Source organism: Populus trichocarpa, chromosome 14, assembly GCF_000002775.5.
Source record: "Populus trichocarpa isolate Nisqually-1 chromosome 14, P.trichocarpa_v4.1, whole genome shotgun sequence".
Taxonomy (NCBI): Eukaryota; Viridiplantae; Streptophyta; class Magnoliopsida; order Malpighiales; family Salicaceae; genus Populus; species Populus trichocarpa.
In genome coordinates this window covers 16,351,095-16,370,007 of record NC_037298.2, presented here as the reverse complement: position 1 = coordinate 16,370,007, position 18,913 = coordinate 16,351,095, and the positions used below count along the sequence as shown (strand labels likewise).

The 18,913-nt window shown below is 34.9% G+C and overlaps 1 protein-coding gene across 1 annotated transcript; it reads right to left on the bottom strand.

Annotated features, from left to right (window-relative positions):
- Positions 1-231: 231 nt before the first annotated feature.
- LOC7463421 (protein BREAST CANCER SUSCEPTIBILITY 2 homolog B) lies at positions 232-7,249 on the bottom strand. Its single transcript, XM_002320559.4, has 21 exons — positions 6,973-7,249; positions 6,766-6,891; positions 6,228-6,410; positions 4,957-6,027; positions 4,748-4,872; positions 4,514-4,668; positions 4,011-4,133; positions 3,732-3,929; positions 3,572-3,653; positions 3,422-3,472; positions 3,249-3,324; positions 3,021-3,132; positions 2,860-2,934; positions 2,433-2,631; positions 2,174-2,356; positions 1,796-1,938; positions 1,666-1,728; positions 1,363-1,573; positions 1,004-1,171; positions 826-912; positions 232-715 (listed from the first exon to the last, which is right to left on the bottom strand). Exons 1-20 carry the CDS (start codon positions 7,133-7,135, stop codon positions 865-867), a joined length of 3,555 nt encoding a protein of 1,184 aa, XP_002320595.4. The 5' UTR covers positions 7,136-7,249; the 3' UTR covers positions 232-715; positions 826-864.
- Between the last annotated feature and the right edge of the window lie 11,664 nt (positions 7,250-18,913).

Here is an 18,913-nt window from a genome sequence, read left to right as displayed (position 1 = left end):
ATATTTAGTATGCTTGCTTGAACTTTTTATTGTGCATATATATTAATCCAATGAAGGACATGATCAAAAGAATACTTATCCATCACCCAATAAAGGATGGCATCAGTTCTCTGATTGCCTCATGTGATTACAGGGGTCAATTCTGTTGATCAACATTATCTCTTTAGAGCCTCTTTATGGACATAGAAATGATACTGGCATGGTATTGTTATATATATATATCCTCAGGACTTGTATGTAGTTTCTTCAACTTTATAACGCAGCATATCAAATTGAGTTCTGACATTACATGGGCTCTGAACCAAACATTATTGGTTCTTAATTATTTACATAGATGTTTCAGTTGCATTTAATTATCGTAAACTATACCAAAAATGTTGCCATGTGTAGAGACCATCTCCATCCGGTGGTGAATGCTAACCAATTCCGAGATGCTTAACTCAAGCCCTTCCCCGTCCACTGAACTCAACATTGAGGATAAACAAAAGCCGATAAGAGTGATGGAGCCTTCATGACAACCTTGCACGATTGATATTTACAGATCTCTCCTGGAGAACTTCAGCTGCTCAACCCGTGGTGGTGTAGCAAAAATCTGCTTCGAGAATGTGATTAATTCATAAACATGGAATGCATGTGGACCCCAAACCAGTATCATACCCAAAAATAATGCTGAGGGTCTTTCTCACTAGCAGTATTCTGAAATCCTTTTCTGCATCTGGCATGTGTGAATTTTAAGATCTTACTGCTATAAAAACAAGAGACTAATTCTCCCTAATTAAAGTCAATTGACAAAAATAAGAATCCAGTTGACATAAGGAGGCTTACTTGTCAGTTCAAAGTGTCCCCTTCCAACTTCTAGCCTTTTCAATCACCAATAATAAATAAAACCCTCTCCTTAAGTTTATTAATAATCTGCATGAAGTGAAACAGGCAAGGCAGTATATAAATATCAGGCATTGTACACCAAAGCTGAACTATCATAATCAAAGTCTAGATTGTTCACCGAGGTAGAGGTCTTGGCCCAGCTTTGAGTAGAGGCAGCAGCATTTTTAAGGTGCAAAAAATTGGAGGAATCAAAATTCAAAGAATAGGTCGAATTTTCTGTTGCTTCAGCTATCGAGAGATGATATGTTTGGTCCTTTGCTCTCTTGATGAGATTACACAAGCCAATCTGCAGAAGTAATAAATGAGGTTCTCAGTTTCTTTTTTTTAAAAAAAAAAAAAAAAACAGAGGTAAAATGGCTTTCTTTCGTAGACTTATCTATCCTTCTAATTTCCACTTGGATGTTGTCTCCATGAATCAACTCATACTATATTCATAAACTAATGCATTCTGTGGTAGACCATAGAAGGACTACTCACTGTGGATCCAGCAAGATTGTAGTTGATTGGTGTAAATGAATCGTTATCCATGTATGGTGAGCAGAAGCTGATGGCCAGTAAGGACTTTGACGTATCCTCTGAATCAAATCTAGAAATGGAGCTATCAGTCACAAACACCCACTGTTTCTTTTGCTGAGCAGCTGTATAAATATCTCCCACGTGCAACACAAGTGCAGCAATGTCAAATTCACTGCACAATCAAAAAACAATCAGAACAAAATTTCTGCGAGGAAGAAATAAAGCAGAGGCAGGACTAGAAAAAAATCAAATTGCGCAATTTACCGACAAAGAGGAACTTCACCCAAATTTGACAATAATACTGGTGCTCGAGGGCTGAAAAATGGCCTACAGAGGACAACCTTTTAGTTAGATTCAATTGTTAGGATAACAGACAAAGCAAATAGAGGCTTACTGAAACTGTTGCATTGCCAGGGAAGATAAAGGTTGCCATTTGGTTGTAGATCCTCTTGCTTGCAAGTAAAGTGTATTTGAATCAGAACTCACGGGTAATAGTCCTGCTACAGCATAAGCCTGCCCCTCGACAAGATCACTTTTCTGTTATAATTAGTAAGTTTAATCAATACTTGCAAAGAATCTCAAGAAAACTTTTTGCAATAAATTCAATATTAGGGAGGCATAGAATACAGAACATTGCTGAAACAAAGGATGCAGCATACATAATCTTTAGTTATGTAAGCATACGAAGGTGGATCCATTCAAATGCAAACAGTACAGTATACAGAGACTAAAGGCATGAGAAATGGAAGCAGAACTGAGCAATTAGATTAACCTGCTTCTCTGTCGGGTTCCAAATTGTTATTAAGCCTTCTTTAGGGGCGCGGGCGCCCTTTTCTTGATAATTAGTTAACCCAACTACCCTGACCCTAATAAATGGGGTCACTTCTCTCTCCCCTAAGCCAGCATCTTGTAAAGCTTTCCCAATTGCTTTCTCCATGTCCAGTTGCCTTGTCGCCTAAAGTCAGACTTCCTGTGATTAATATCTCTTTCTACATATAGACCAATGTTTCAAGTACATCAGCTGAACCTACCTCTAGTTTTGATTGATAAGAGGCAAATGATGCTAGTTGCTGTGGACTCATCTCTGCCATTAGGACTTCTGGTTCAGCTGATGTCTCAAGAATCTTAAATATTTTTGCTCCTTCTTCACTATCAATATCAGTATATATGTTAGAACTTTTCATCCCTCTTTGAAACTCAGAAACAATACCCTCTATAATAACTGAACGCCTGCAGCATAAAAAAAAAGAGCATCAATTATGATATTGTATTTAGCTAGAAATCTAAACAAATTTTGGCCACTTTATTAGATTGGAAAATCCTTACAAATATGAAGTGATCATGCTGATATGGAGTGGCAATGTTTTTTCTTTAGGAAAGGGAAAAAAACTAAATTAAAATATACTAGGCTGATCTATCAAAAAAACAAAATGGCTATGTCAGTAGAATGGAAGTCACCTCTGGTTATTCAATTGCACCAGTTTAGCCTCCATTCTCTCTGATCTCACAATAGTTCTGCTGCCATTACTTAATCTAGAGTGAGAAATGGAGAAAATTTACCATACTGAAAGAACCAAATGCACTTCAATTAAGCAGCAAAAATGATTAATTCACATTACTTATCCTTGTATAGAACAGGGTAAACCCGTGTGACTCCAACTAACACCCGAGGGACAGGACCGCCATTACTCTTTATGCACCTAAAAGCCAAAGGAGCACCAATTCCCTTACCTATGGAAAAATATTCAAATAGTTATGCATAAGAAGGCAAAGAGAAACATTTACAAATATGCCACATCAATGTAAATCTCAAGCAAAAAACTTTGCATAATCCAAAAGATACTTACAAAATCCCATTCGATCAGCCCAGTGAGCTCTATAAGTCCCATTTATATGCAATGACAAACTAACAGTCTTCAATGCCTAAAATTTAAACCAAAATGTGAGAAAGTTTGGTATTACAAGGACGTAAAAGATTCAACAATGCAACTCCATTAAGAAATCTAAAGCCTGCAAGAACCTCGAAGGATGACACAGGACCAGCCCAACCACATAATCCTGCTCCCCATATCTTCACAAGAGGAAAAATAAATAGGGAGTGAGCAAAGCCAATCTAAAAGGGCCCCAATCATAGAAAAGAATGTGAAAAACATGGAAACGAATATCGTACTCGAAGTTTCTGTCCCACAAACAGTTTCCCAGCATCCAGATGCATTGAAAGTGATATATCCAGAAGCGCATCCACTGAATACCTGTGAAACAAAGATATTTTTACCCTTCAAAGGACCTCAAATGTTGAGTGCATGATAATAAATTTGGCAGTTCCCTACCACCCATCGGTCAGTTCCAGTTTTGCAGCATTACTATGCTCAGCCCCGTCTAATGCCACTGAAGGAACCTCTACCTTTGGTTCACAACCGAAGTAGATGGAAGAAATGCATAGAACCATCATTGAAGAAGGTGGTGCGTCCCCTTCCAGAATTCTCTTAATTGCAGATCGATGGCCATGATTTACTTCTCTCTCGTATCTATGGAAATGAATAATATGTGGTTGTCACGAATCTCTTCTAAATTCAAGAGAAATGTATAGCTTGAAAGAATTAAAATACCTGTACTTCAATTCCTCAAGCACATTGGAGACTGACAAAAATTTTGCAGCAGATTTTTCTGGGCAGCATCTCTCATAACATGCAAGTTTCCAAACTATCCACTTGTAATGATTTATAACCCACCTTGATTGATAAATATGAAGCTGAATCAGTTAATAAAATGCAAAGCGACAGGTTGAAAAAAAATATTTTTTGTATATAAGAGCACTGATTAAAAAGTTCATGGAATGACCATAAACTGTAACTAGAATTGAAGTTGACAGCAACAAGAAATCAATCTTAACAAAACTTGACAACCTTTTGAAAATTCACATCATTATGTCAATTACAATGGCAACTGGTGCTACTAACTTTTTATATTTTTACTCTTGCAACATCCATGTCCAAAGTTTGAAAAAACAAAATCTTTTACAAACTTCAAATGGATTATCAAACTGACTATTGTAACTCCGGGAAAAAAAAACTCTCCCAATGAAATATGAAAAGAGACAGTGGAAAATTACTCTTTAGAAGCATATTGTGACAAAGCTCCAGACTGAAGCAACATGTCATAGAATGCTTCAGCTCCAATGCTATCTCGGCCAGATTCATCGCAAAACATGTACTTATCTGCATTATTTGACTTGATCTGTCTTACTTGATCTGTAAAGTACTCCGACTACAAAGAACAATCTTTAGTGATAATAACTAACACAACCTCGACAAAACATAAATAACTATGTTGAAAATGTATATACCAGGCGCTTATCTGATAAATGCCCTCCAAAGTATTCCTTGATATACATTCTAGGAACCTGGAAAGGATATCTAGTGGAAACTTTTTTTCTACAGCTGGAACTTTCATATGATACAGTAGATAAACCTGTTTGAACATATACCTTGAATGGGAAACATAAATTTTGATAGCAGATTCAAAAAGAAGTTAATTAAAAGCCTCGTGAATTACCACTGGGAACAGATGAGACATTCCTGTTCAAAGGGGTGGTGAATTTGGAACTGCGGGGCTTTTTAAATGGAGAAATAGAAATTCCCCTTCCAAGTTTCCTCTTCTCTCCATTAGCTTGTCCGTTATTTGAGTAAGCTGTGCCAATTGTATTTGAAATATCAGGCAACGGCGCACACAATGACTTTTGAAGTGGTATCATCCTGGAGCTAGTCCTTTGAAGTGAATTCATCCTTGAGCCAGTAATATTATCCAGAGAATTAGCAACCATTGTAGCAGATGTACAGAGCCCATTCCTTACAGGCTTCTGTACATAAGTCGCGTTGTTATTAACTTTGGAGATGCTGTCATTGTGAACAGCATCAAATTTCTTTATCAAGTTACTCCCCGAAATAACATTTTTTGGATTAATAGATGACTGGACATAGTTTGCAGATGATTTAAGAGGTGAAATGAAAGTTTTTGAGATATGTTTACTTGAGGCTCTAGGATGGGTAAAAGCAGAGTAAAAAACATTTTCCTTGTTTGATGAAGCATCACCAAATCCACTACCTTCAAAAACTGAGAGGCCCTGATCAACTGCATCTCCCTCATTTAAGAAAGTTCCTAGGTCTGGGTCACCAAGAAGACTCCTTGCACGTTTCAATGCCTCACTGGAAACAGATAGGGATCTTCCACCGGCAGTATGGAATTTAATTGGAGGTGGTTTTTGTATTTCAGGTTCCAACAAGTTTGTATTGACCTCCTTCGTCAATTCACTTTCTAAAATAACAGTCTTAGAAACTAAAGAAGACCTAGGAGCTGGCAAATCATCACCAATAACCCCATTATTTTTCATACTGACTTTCGTCCCTGAATGCATTACATCCTGCCACCCAAATTGCTCATTGACAGTGGAAGATTTCCTTGGACATTTAAATCCTTGAAAATTAGAACTATAATTTTCTTCCTCCATTCCCAACAACCTCTTCGCTCTAACCAAACCGGCAGAAGATATATCAACTGATTTCCCAGATCCAGTATGGAAAAGAGAATTAGAGAAACAACGTTCATTATTTCTACCATGCACTTCACCTGCCAAAATAAAACAAAGATAAAACAAAAGGTCTTCCATAAGAGTAACATTTACAAGTCAATACAACAACATGGATAACCCGAGACCAAAAATCGTCAAATTTTAGGTCTACAGTGAGGTATTTAGGGCTCACAATTGCATATTTAATAATTAAAAAAAAAACACCTCAAAGGAAAAAATCAGAGGGAAAAACAGTTACCTGGATTGCCAGAATATCCATCATCATCACCAAGAACAGACAACGCTTTTGCAATCGAAGATTGTTTCAGTACAACCGATTTCCCTGATCCTGTATGGAAAATTGGTGCATTTCCATTATCTTCATTCCCTTTCTTGCGAAGCTTCGAAAAACTAAGTTCATTCTCTCCCCCACAAGCTTCACCTGCCAAACAAACAAAACTAAAGAAATCTATTTCCACAACAGCACAATATACAACCAACTTAACATTAATAAATTTGAAATTAAAGACATCCTGCCAGAAATCTGAAATTACAATGACCAATCAAGCAACATAATTAACACGAAACTAAAAAATTCCGCCAATTTTAGGTATTGAACATGAGTCTTGAGGTTTATAACGAAATTTAAAAGGCTAAAAATTAATCAAGCGCTGACATATTTAATAAACTAAAAGAATACGTAAATGGAAAAAAATCATTGAGAAATTTAAATTCCCAAATTTTAGATATGCAACATAGTTGTTGGGATTTATAAATAATTATGGAGAAAGAGGCACCTGCATCATCATCGTCTCTGAGGACAGATAACGCTTTCGCAATCGAAGACTGTTTTAACGCAACCGATTTCCCTGATCCTGTGCGGAAAATCGGTGCATTTCCGTTCTCTAGAAGTTTCGGACATCCTTCACACACACAGAAACACGGTCCACACATAAATACATGTAATATAACTGATACAGGTATATATAACCATATCGAAATACCTTGGAGTAAGAGATCGGCCATGGAAGGGAGGTGAGTTCTGGAGCTGGAAGGGGGGATTAGGGCTCCGCTTTGTTTAGGTTCGGGTTTCGTGTGGATGATTTGGCCGGTGACTTCCCATCGGAAATTGTTTCCGGAGTCGGAGAATATTTTCCACGACGACATTTTCAGTGTGAGATTAGGGATTTTGTTTTTCTGTTGAGAGAGCTGATGGTGAGATTTTAGTGCGCGCGGGCGTGTGTTGTGATTTAAGAAGGCGGGAAAAAATGTAAGTGAATTTGGATTTGATGACACACTTGGGCTAGGGTCTTTTAGATTGAGGAGTACTTGGGTTTAGGTTATTTACCTTGGTTGAAATTTCAAGAAATTCTATAATATTTAAATTATTTATGTTTATCGCATAGGAAAGTTATAGATTTTAAAAAAAAATAGGTGAGAGGAAATTAAAAAATAATAATTTTTAATAAGATTAAAGATAATAGAACTGTTTTTTTTTTTTCTATCACCCATCTATGCTATAAATATTAATAGTTACAACTTAAACATCATAACTTTTTTTTTTTAGTTTGGAAATGTTTTGAAAAGCATATAATATCATATTGTTTTAATATTCACCACATTAGCTACATATTCAAATTCTTTTTTCTAAATTTTCTCCACTAAGAATGTTGAGTTTGTTTTAAAAATTGTAGAATAAGTTTTAAACTTTTAGAGATATAAAAATAAATACAAGGTGAATAAAAAAAAAAGGTGATAGTGTTTCAAAATCCAAGATACTTAGAAAAGTGGTAGCTTGATGTAGGAAGCCTAATACCTACGAAACAATCTTATTTTGATGGATTTAGGGACTCACAAATGTTTAAATCAGTAGTTTTGTAGAGAGAGTGTGCAATAAATATGTAAAAGAACATAAAATCCCAAGAACAAGATTGTTTATTCCTTTTCAGTATATAATAAATGTTATGTGAGAGAAAATAGTGTTATGTGTATATGTTAAGAATAAAGAAATTATGAACCTTTTACCGGGTAGTTAAGGGGGTATTTATACAACCTAAATCTTGTCATTTTGTTTGAATGAAGAGGGTGGAAAGCCATTCCACCCTTGTAACATTACAAGAGATAAATATAATTTACACATGCATTATGAGGGATAAATATCTCTTACATAAATATTAACAAGGGCTTACACGGACATTAATAAGGAAGAAATATCATTTACACATATATTAGTGAGACGAAAATGTGGTAGGCTATGAGAGACTTTTGTACATATAGGGGTGTAGGTGGAGTATAGACTTGCATAGTACATCCCTGGCATTGTATGCATTAAGTTAAAGAATACATGTAGATATAAAGATCCAAAAACTCACAATCAAATTAGTCATTCCTTAGAAAGTTGAACTCAAGCTTGTGATTGAGCTTGACACAACGATAATATGTATCGAAACACCAAAACTATAGAAATTGAACCCCCACCCACCGTTTATAAAAAAAAACATGAACAATAAGTATAGAAGATACCATGAAACTTGGTTAATTATTTGATAAATCTTAGTAGTTCCATGGTGAACCAATAATAAGAGCAAACTCTATAACACACAAGTTTTATTTTTGAATAATTAATTCATCTCTTGTTAATTTTTTTAACCAAAATACAAGCTAAATAACCATATCTATACTAGGTAAAATGTCCTAAATAAAGTTGAAAAAACCTAGTTAAAAATCTCATTTGGTTAACAGGATATTAAAATTCGGTCAGAGTTAGATGAATTAAATTAAAAGAGTTGTTTTGAAAGCCTTGGAAAATTTTAAATAAGGCAACAAAAAAATTATTGGGGAAGAGATTGAGAAATACATAATAAAATTAATCAGTTTTAATATCGAGGTAACATCAAAAGTCAAGAATTTTACCTAAAAATTAAGAGACATGAGTTAAAGAAGGGTAATATGGTAATGGAAAAAAAAATCCTCTTTTCATTCTCCTTATAAGTTGTCAGTTCAGTAGAGAGGAAGAGAAGAAACATTTCTTCTTCTTCCTTTTTTGTCAATTTTACACTAAACACTTAGAGAAAAACCAAGATTAAGGGTTTATTTGAGAAGGGAAGAGTGCTTAATTGTTCAAACACAAGAATTAAAGAAGAACAAGTGAAGGAACTTGGGATACTAGAGAGAGAAGCTCACAACAAGGAGGGAAAAAAGGGAAGTGTGGAAATGTTTTGATTGATTATGATTCAAAGTTCATTTTATCACAAGGTAAGGAGTTTTAAACAAGATTATGTAATCTTAGATAAATATAAGTAAAATTTATGCTTAATTTTATAAATTAATGTTAGGGTTTTAGGAGTCAATTTGGAGAAAATGTGAATTGCTTTGAAATTGAGCTGTGTGGACCATGATAGGGTGTGATGGAGGTGAAATAATGAGAAAAAAGAATAAAAAGGGAACTACGTCTTCGCTTGGAATCAATTTCGGCCACACTAAGGAAAAAAAGGGAGGAGTAATTTGTTTAACTACTTTGTGTTATGTTGAATGAGAAATGAATGAAGTGTCTTTAATACAAAAAAAAATTGAAGAAAAAGTCATGTTACCCTAAGAGAGGGCTTCGACCAACTAGCATTATGTATGGATAAAATTGTTAGTTTGGATTGCTATGAAATTTGTGTTTAAACATGTTATGTTAGGAATAAATGATTGGTCATTAGATTAAATTCATGCAGAAATTAAAGAAGAAATTATAACCTTGCTTAAGGTTAGGTTAATAAAAAGGCTGGGAAATAGAAAGATGGATCTTGTTGACTTGATTATCAATATATTAAGATTAAATAGACTAAATGGATGATGTCACAAAAGTTAGAAGTAAATTTTGGAATGTAAACACCACAAAAAAAAGAGAAGTAAAGCCAAAATGACTCCATCATCGCTACCGATTCAGAAATTGGCAGCGACACAGTTCTTGGCTGTCGATTTCTGAATCGACAGCGATGCAATTTTGGGCTGCCGATTTCTAAATTGGCAGTAATACAGTTTTGCTATTGATTTTTGAATCAGCAGCGACACAGTTTTTGGCTGCCGATTTCTAAATCGGCAGCGGCATAGTTGGCTTCCAATTTTTGAATCCGCAATGACGCAGTTTTTATTACTGATTTCTGAATTGGCAGTGACAATGTAAAACCTAACAAAAATTAGAGTTGGATCGGCCTATCCTAGGGGAGAATGGGAATAGAAACCAACTCAAGATAACCCAAAGGAAGGATAAGGACAGCCTTGGTCCAGCACCCAAACACCCTAGCACATTTTAAGGGCTATAAATACAAGGAGAGAGAAAGGGTGGCTTTTCACTCTTCCCAAAACAAGTTGCATGCTCTTGCCCCCCTTCCCTCTTCCTAAAATAAGCTGCATGCTTTTGTTCTTTCCTCCTTCCCATAGAGAACTCAACAACCTTGTTAGAGATGTTAGATCATGTGAAACAGAAACAAAAACATAATTATACTTGTGTTAATGGTGTGATTTCAGCTTGTTTGGTTGATGTAGTTATATGAAAATATGTTGAAATGATGTAAGTGCAAGCTTGCGTTGTTAATAAATCTTGAAGAAACATGCTGCAGTTGAAACAAGAATTACATTCATGTAATGCTTTGGTTTTGTTGATATGATGAATGGACATTTATGGTTGTGAATCAAGGGAATAGATATGTATTTGTAAATCGTAATTGTGAGTGTGCTTGTGAAAACAAATGTGGTGGAATTACATGAACATAGGTCAAATGAATGGAGGCATGATTAGGGCAAATTGTGGTGATTATACTTGTGGAAATGAAATAGATTGAGCGTATGTGCAGAATTGTATTGATGTTAAGCCTTAGGAACATGTCAAAGATAAAAAGGAAATTGTCCCATGATAATGCATTGATTTTGTTATGTGATGAATGAATTTGTATGACTTGAGCTAGTAGTTAGAAGAACCTAAATCAAATGTGCATGTTGAGATTTGATGGTGCACTATTCATGTTTTTCTGATAGGAATTGGGGTATGACTGTTGTTAGTATGTGTCCAAATTTCAGCTAGGAAGTGTTACAAAGGAGAAAAGCCTGGCGTAAGCTTTACATTTGGCCAAAGGGAAGAAGCGAAATCAGAAACGATTCTGTCGCCTCTGCCCATTTGTGAATCGGCAGCGAAAGGGGTTATGTTGACGATTTCTGAGTCGGCAACAACTCAGTTTTCATCAACAATTTTTGTGCCAGCAGCGAATCAATCTCGCTGCTGAATTGTGTTGCCTGCATCGAGTCAATTATCGCTGTTGAATTGTGTTGTCTGCAACGAGTCAGTTTTCGTTGCCGAATTGTGTTGTCTGCAACTAATCAGTTCTCGCGCGCAAAATTGCAGCGAGCCAGTTCTCGCTGCCAAATTGTGTTGCCTGCAGTGAGTTAGTTTTTTCTGCCGAATTGTGGTGCAACAACAAATTAGTTTTTGCTGCCGAATTGTGTTGTCCACGGCGAGTCAGTTTTCGCTGCCGAATTCTGGCGTCTGCGACGAATCAGTGTTCACTATCGAATTGTGTCGTCCGCAGCGAATCTGCTTTCACTGCCGAATTGTGTTGTCCATAGCGAATCTAGTTTCACTACCGAATTGTGTGACCTGTAGCAAACCAACTTTCGCTCTCGAATTGTGTTGGCGGCGGCCAATCAATTTTTGTTGCCGAATTGTGTGGCCTGCAACGAATTAATTTTTGCCGCTGAATTATGTGGCCTACAACGAATCAATTTTGCTGCTGAATTCTATGGTGCTTGCAGCGAATCAGTTTTCGCTGTTGAATTCTATGTCGCCAACGATTCAATTTTCACTGTCGAAATCTGAGTCACCAGCAAATCAGTTTTTGCAGCTGATTTTTTGCAATAGACTCCCATGTCAAAAATGACTTAAATGCTTGTAACGATTTCATTGTATGATTGTGTAAAATGTGGAACATTTGAATGTGAACATATGGATTCTTGAAATAGGTATGGTGATGAATGTGATTTCAGAATGCAAATGTGCTGATTTGTGACCATTGATGTGTTAGGTGGAGCGATAGTGATCGGACCTTTGATCGGGCAAGGACATCCCACAAGAGGAATGGGTAGGTGGTTCCTTTTTCTCGTATGATGTTTACGTTTTGAAATGATTTACTTATGATGATATATTATTAAATCCTTATTGAATGATGAAACGACGATGGAGTGTTTGATTGAATCCTGGATAATTGTCGAAATGAATATGAAATGTTGATCGAGTTCTTGATGAATGTTGAAATAATGATGAAAATGTTAGTGTTTTGAAATGACTTGTTTGAGGTGGATGTATTATCGTGTTGCAATGAATATTAAACCGACTATGAGATGTTGATTGGGCTATTATGAATTTGGGCTGCTGACAAATGGTTGTATGAGTATTTCGAAGGATCTACTGTTGTTTTTTATTAAAAGTAATTGCGATGAACGGTTGTATAAGTATTACGAAGAATCTACTGTTGTATTTTATTGAATGTAATTGCGATGAACGGTCGTATGAGTATTACGAGGGCTCTACTGTTGTATTTTATTGAATGTAATTGTGATGAATTTTTGTATGAGGATTACGAAGAATCTATTGTTGTATTTTATTGAATTTAATTGTGATGAATGGTCATATGAGTATTACGAGGGCTCTCCTGTTGTATTTTATTGAATGTAATTGTGACGAATTTTTGTATGAGTATTATGAGGGATTTATTGTTGTATTGTATTGAACATTAACCGTCAAGAATGGTTGGATGAAAAATATGAAGGGTCTATGGTTGTGTTATACTAAATGCTAAACTGTTATGGAATGTTTGTTGGTGTATTACAAAGGATATAATATTATGTTATAGTGATTACATATACTGCCTCTGGAACGTTTGATGGGTTAATGATTAGCTTCAGCTAATGACATCCTAAGTGGATGACCAGAACTGAAAATGATTAGTTTCAGCTAATGGCATCCTAGGTGGATGATCGTGACTGACAAATGATTAGCTTCGGCTAATGACATCCTAAATGGATGAACGGGATTAACAAATGAATGACCGGGATGGATAAATGATTAGCTTCAGCTAATGGCATCATAAGATGACTGAGACTGACAAATGAATGACCGAGACTGACAAATGAATGACCGAGATAGATAAATGATTAGCTTCGGCTAATGGCATCCTAAGTGGATGACTGGGAATGACAAATGATTAGCTTTGGCTAATGGCATCCTAAGTGGATGATTGGGATGAACAAATGATTAGCTTCAGCTAATGGCATCCTAAGCGGATGACCGAGATTGATAACTAATTAGCTTCGGCTAATGACATCCTAAGTGGATGACCGAGATGAACAAATGATTATTCACCCAATCGACCTTCAAACTTCTAATTTATTCAATTTCTCCTCTATTTTCAATTGAATTGAGTCCCCGAATTCGCGCGTCTTTGGAAAAAAGGTCTTTGGTTCCAGATTTCTTTAATTTGGCCTTTAATTGATCCCCAAACTTTAATTTTCTTACAATTTTGACCCTGATTTCACCCAATTAAGTTTGAAAAAATTTAACCTGGTCCTCTAAAATTTCAATTTTCTCAATTAAGCCCAAATTAGGCTTTCAAACTTAATTTTTCACTAATTAAGTCCTTAAAAAAATTAATTTGACCCATTAAAAGTTCCTTGAACTTAATTAATTCTTTTAATTTGACCTAAATTAATTCTTAAGTTCAATTAAATTTTTAATTGGATCCATGATTAAATCAAATTAGCCGATTAAAAGTCTAATGATTTAGTCTTATTTTTAATGCAAATCCATCCAATAATTTTTCAATTTGACCTTGTATTTGCAATGTCTTTCAAACTTGGGTATAATTGGGTTCCTGATTTTTGTCAAAAATCTCAGTTTCGTTCCTCCGTACATTTGGAAGCCTTCTCGGTCTACTCTCACCAAGTTGCTAGTTTTTTTTTAATTTTAAAAGAAAAGGATAATTTTAGGGGAAACCAAAAAATTGTATGATAGTTGCTCCCTCTTTTCAATGCTTATGACAGAAAGTCTTGTAAGAGACTTTAGATAGTAAGCTTATAAAAAAGAAAAGATGAGAGATTATGCATTTACCAGATCAAGAAATAGCCAATCCTGCCAAAAGCATTAGAAGTGAGGGCTTGAAAGCGCATTCAGAAACAAAATAAATAGGACCAGAAAGAACACTATTTGGTATGTGAGAGTTAGAAAGCGCACTCAAAAGAAAAATAGAAAGGGTTAGAAAACGTATTATCTGGTATGCGAGGGCTAGAAAGCACACTATAAGAAAAGAGATAGGGCTAACATAATATCTAATGAGTGAGGGCTAGAAAGTGCAATAAGAAGAAAATATATATGATCAGAAAGCTTACTATCTAGTATATAAGGGTTAAAAAGCGCATTCGAGAGAAAATAGGTAGGGTTAGAAAGCATACTATCTAGTATGTGAGGGCTAGAAAGCGCACTCAAATCAAAATAGATAGGGCTAAAAAACACACTATCTAGTATGTGAGGGCTAGAAAATGTACCCGAGAGAAAATAAATAGGGCTAGAAAATGTACCCGAGAGAAAATAAAATGCACTATTTGGTATGTAAGGGCTAGAAAGCACACTCAGAAAAAAAATAAATAGGGCTAAAAAGTGCACTATCTAGTAGGTGAGGGCTAGAAAGCACTATAAAAAAGTGTCAAAGATGCAGTCTCTAAAAACTTTGCATTTTTAAATAGTAGGAGCCTTGCCGGGCTCAACATCTTACTGGAAAAGTTCAAGTCCATCAAGGATTGTTTCCTTGGACTCACTACAAAGGTCAACATACAATGTGTTGTGATTAATATACTTGTATTCTTACTTGAGAAATATAAGTCCCCTTTCTTCATTGACTTCTTTTTTTCAAAGCTTCGATCCTCGTAACAAGCTTCCATGTATTTTCTCTTTCGCTTATTCAAGCCACAACTTGTGATCGTGACCTTAGGGAAGGGATGCTCATGTGACGATCTCAGATTATATCAACATATCCCACTGTTTGAAAATCTTTATCTCAAAGATTGTCAGCTTTACTTCTCATTCTCTATTTTTCTAGAAGAGGAATCATGGAGCCAGCCTTATTGTGTTTCTTGAGTTACCCCCAGTTTGATTATGCCCCCAAGTATTTTATCCTGTTTTGTTTACTTGGATTTTCAAAGGGATGATGTTGTGTGAAAGAGTGTTTGTTTTTTTACAAGAAGTTGCTTTCACAGGAAATCTTTGGAATTTCAAAGCCATTTCCAAACATGAAAACCATTTTAATGTTAATTTAAAACAAAATTGTTTCAAAAAGAACTCAAGCAATTCCTATTGATGAGGTTTCATTAAAGTTGAATTTCTCTATGGGTTTTTCTACTGGTGAGAATGTGAAGTGACTTTCTGTTTTCCATTTTGTTGGTCATTGATATATGATCTCACTTTGCTAACTACCATTTGGCCTTGCATTCCCATGCTTTCAAGTACCTCGAATAATCCACTGCTTCTCCATACTGAGTAATTAGGGCTGACTTAGGATTTCCCTTCCCGTTCACTTCTGTGGACTAATACAAGCTACCTCTAATCACGTCTAATGGCTTCTAACTTGGCTAAAGAATCAGAATCCTTAAACAACCCAATATACTTGGTTAAACCTCAACTCCTCGGCGCATGTTGAATGCCTTCCAACTACCTATAACTGGTGAAGATGAATAACTAATGTACACAGTTAACCTAATTAGTGGGAACCATTCTTTATTTACCCAAGGGGTTTTCAACCTAAAGTTACTCTAGGAACGCCTTTTTATCCAGGCTACACCAATCTTAACTTAAAATCAGCTTCAAGGGCATCATGTTGAACCACTAGAAATTATTGGAAACGAAGGTAGTGAATAGTGAGCTTTAAAGCGGCGTCGTTTCTCTATTTTGTAAAAATGAATTTAACAAAACGATGTCATTTCAAATAAAACATGTCATTTCATTTAAATGAAACGACGTCGTTTTGGCATTTTGGGTTTAAATTAGGTTTAAATCTTCTTTTTCAATTTCATTCCCCAATTTTTTGATTTGTTCCATTAAGTCCTTAATTGAATTTTGATTTTAAGAATCAATTCAACTGCACCCCTGCCAAGTTTTAAAATGATGCCCTGAGTTTAGCGCCTTTTCAACTTGGTCCTTGATCTTGGGTATTTTCAATTTCATCCCTAATTGACCTTCAAACCTTTAATCTCTTCAATTTCACCCCTGTTTCCAATTGAATTGGGTCTTCAAATTCGCGCTTCTTTTGCAACAAGGTCTCTGGTTCTAAATTTCTTCAATTTGACCCTTAATTGACTCCCAAACTTTGATTTTCTTGCAATTTTGTCCCTGAACTCACTCAACTAAGTTTAGAAAAATTTAATCTGATCCTCTAAAATTCCAATATTCTCAATTAAGCCTAAATTAGGCTTTCAAACTTAATTTTTCACCAATTAAGTCCCTAATAAAATTAATTTGACCCATTAAAAATCTAATTAAGTCCTTGCACTTAATTAATTATTTTAGTTTGACCTAAATTAATTCTTAAATTTAATTAAACATTTGATTGGACTCATGATTAAATCAAATTGGTCTATTAAAAGTCTAATTTAGTCCTTAAACTTAATTTTCTGCAAATCTGTCCAATAATCATTTAATTTGACATTATATTTGCATTGTCTTCCACACTTGGACATAATTGGGTTCCAGATTTTTGTTAAGAATTTTAGTATGGTTCCTTTATGCATTTGAAAGCCTTCTCAACTTGTTATTGCCAAGTTGCCAGTTTTTTTTTGGATTTTAAAAGAAAAAAGATTATTTTGGGGGAAACCTGAAAATTCGGTTATGACATCTAGCAACTTATTATGATTCCTCAAATATTAGAAAAGTTATTAATGGTTTGACTTGACCTTCCAGCTTTTCTTACGGCGCAAGACTACTGTTGTTACTGGTGTTTTTTCTAGCAAACATATGATCTTTTTAAAATTTCAATGGTGGATTTCAATTAGATCTGGCCAAAACAATAGTCAAAACCTATTTTGTTTTAAAAAAATCATGAGAGAAAAATTACTTTTGGAAAAAATAATATTTGGACATAAAATTAATGCCAATAACAATTCATATATGCAATCAGCAACTCTATTGTCTAATGATGGTTCTAATACCATTGTTGGGTTTCTCTAAACATATAAATGTTGTGGAAACAATAAATTTAAAATTTTTCAGAAATCCCAAGGATTATATTAGACATCTCTAGGGTTGTTTAGGGTTTATACAAAGATTACCTTAAGAATCAAACGTTCTTTTTTGCTTTGAATAATTACTTCAAAGCTAGGTTGTCGTAAATCACAAGTCTTCCAAGTGTCCAGCCTCTAATGATAATCCATATGAATCACTAATGAGAAATCTCTTAAAACCCTATAGAAGAAATGGATTGCTTTGCCTTTGAGTGCTAGCTTTTTTTCTTGTGTTTTTCAAGAGTTTTGTAACTTGCACAATTTCTACACTACTTATTACACAAAAAATAAAAAAAGTTTAACTTTCTATTATAGGGAAACATGAAAACCCTATAAATAAATAAAAAATATCAATTTACCCTCTAAATAATACCACCTATATTATTTAATAGCAATTTTAGAAATTCATTCATTTAAGTTCTAACTTGATTTTTTCTAGGTCTAGAATTATAATTCCCAGTATAAATTATATTTTATTCCTCAATTTCTAAAATTTATTTACAATCAAGTCACACTTGATTAATCATCCTATTTTAATTTTCGACTAATGGTTTTTATTTGTGTGACACATTAGGTTCTCTAATAAGTTGACTCAAACTTAAATCACAATCCTAAATAAAATAGGATTAAATAAATTAGTTTATTATCAATTCAAAAATTGATTGATTTATATTTAAAGATCAAGTACAATGTCTAGCAATCTGTCATGATCCCCAAAATATTAGAAAAGTCATAAGTGGTTTGATTTAACGTTTCAGTGACCCGTTTCTCAGTGTAATTATTATTTATTCATCAATAAGTGTAATTATTATCCGTTCATTAACAATATTTTGACTTCTTGGGATTGTAAAGGTACTATCAGAGATTCATCAAAGGATTTTCAAGGATAACCTCCCCAATGACCTAATTGACTTGTAAGGGAGTCAAATTCGATTGGACAAGGGAGTGCGAGGAGAGTTTCTAAGAGCTTAAGAAAAGATTCATATCGGCTCCAGTGTTGGCCCTCCTAAAAGGACCAGAAGGGTTTGTAGTATATAGTGATGCTTCCAAGAAAGGACTGGGGTGTGTACTAATGCAGCGTGACAAGATAATTGCCTACGCCTCCAGACAACTGAAAATACATGAGGTAAATTACCCAATGCACGATTTAGAATTAGTTGTAGTTGTATTTACCTTACGGGTTTGGATACATTATTTATATGGTGCTCAAGCACAAATGTTTACCGATCACAAAAGCCTTAAGTACTTGATGACACAGAAGGAATTAAACATGTGCTAAAGAAGGTGGGTAGAACTAATCAAAGATTACGATTGCATAATTGATTATCACCCGGGAAAAGCAAATATTGTAGTTGATGCTGTGAGTTGAAAAAACAAGGAAATAATTAATGGATTAATAGTAGAAGATCGTAAGGAACTTTTGGAGTTGGGGAGTTTACAAGTTTAATTGAATATAAGGGCAAAGGGTTCGCTGTTAGCTAACTTAAGGGCTCAACCAGCTTTGTGGGATAAGATTTGGGAGGTATATGGGAGAGATACAAATGTACTTAAAGAGAGGGATAGGATGAAGGGAAGTAAGGATTCTCCATTTAGGATGAAGGAAAATGGAATATTAAGGATGGGGAATAGGATATATATGCCCAA

What these genes read in the sequence shown, in the direction of transcription:
- LOC7463421 (XM_002320559.4), bottom strand. Translation starts at nt 7,135, where the DNA reads ATGTCGTCGTGGAAAATATTCTCCGACTCCGGAAACAATTTCCGATGG. An exon ending in CCTGTTCTATACAAGGATAA is followed by an intron (nt 2,935 to 3,020) that starts GTAATGTGAATT and finishes TTCTCACTCTAG; the next exon opens with ATTAAGTAATGGCAGCAGAA. An exon ending in CTGGCAATGCAACAGTTTCA is followed by an intron (nt 1,729 to 1,795) that starts GTAAGCCTCTAT and finishes TGTCCTCTGTAG; the next exon opens with GCCATTTTTCAGCCCTCGAG.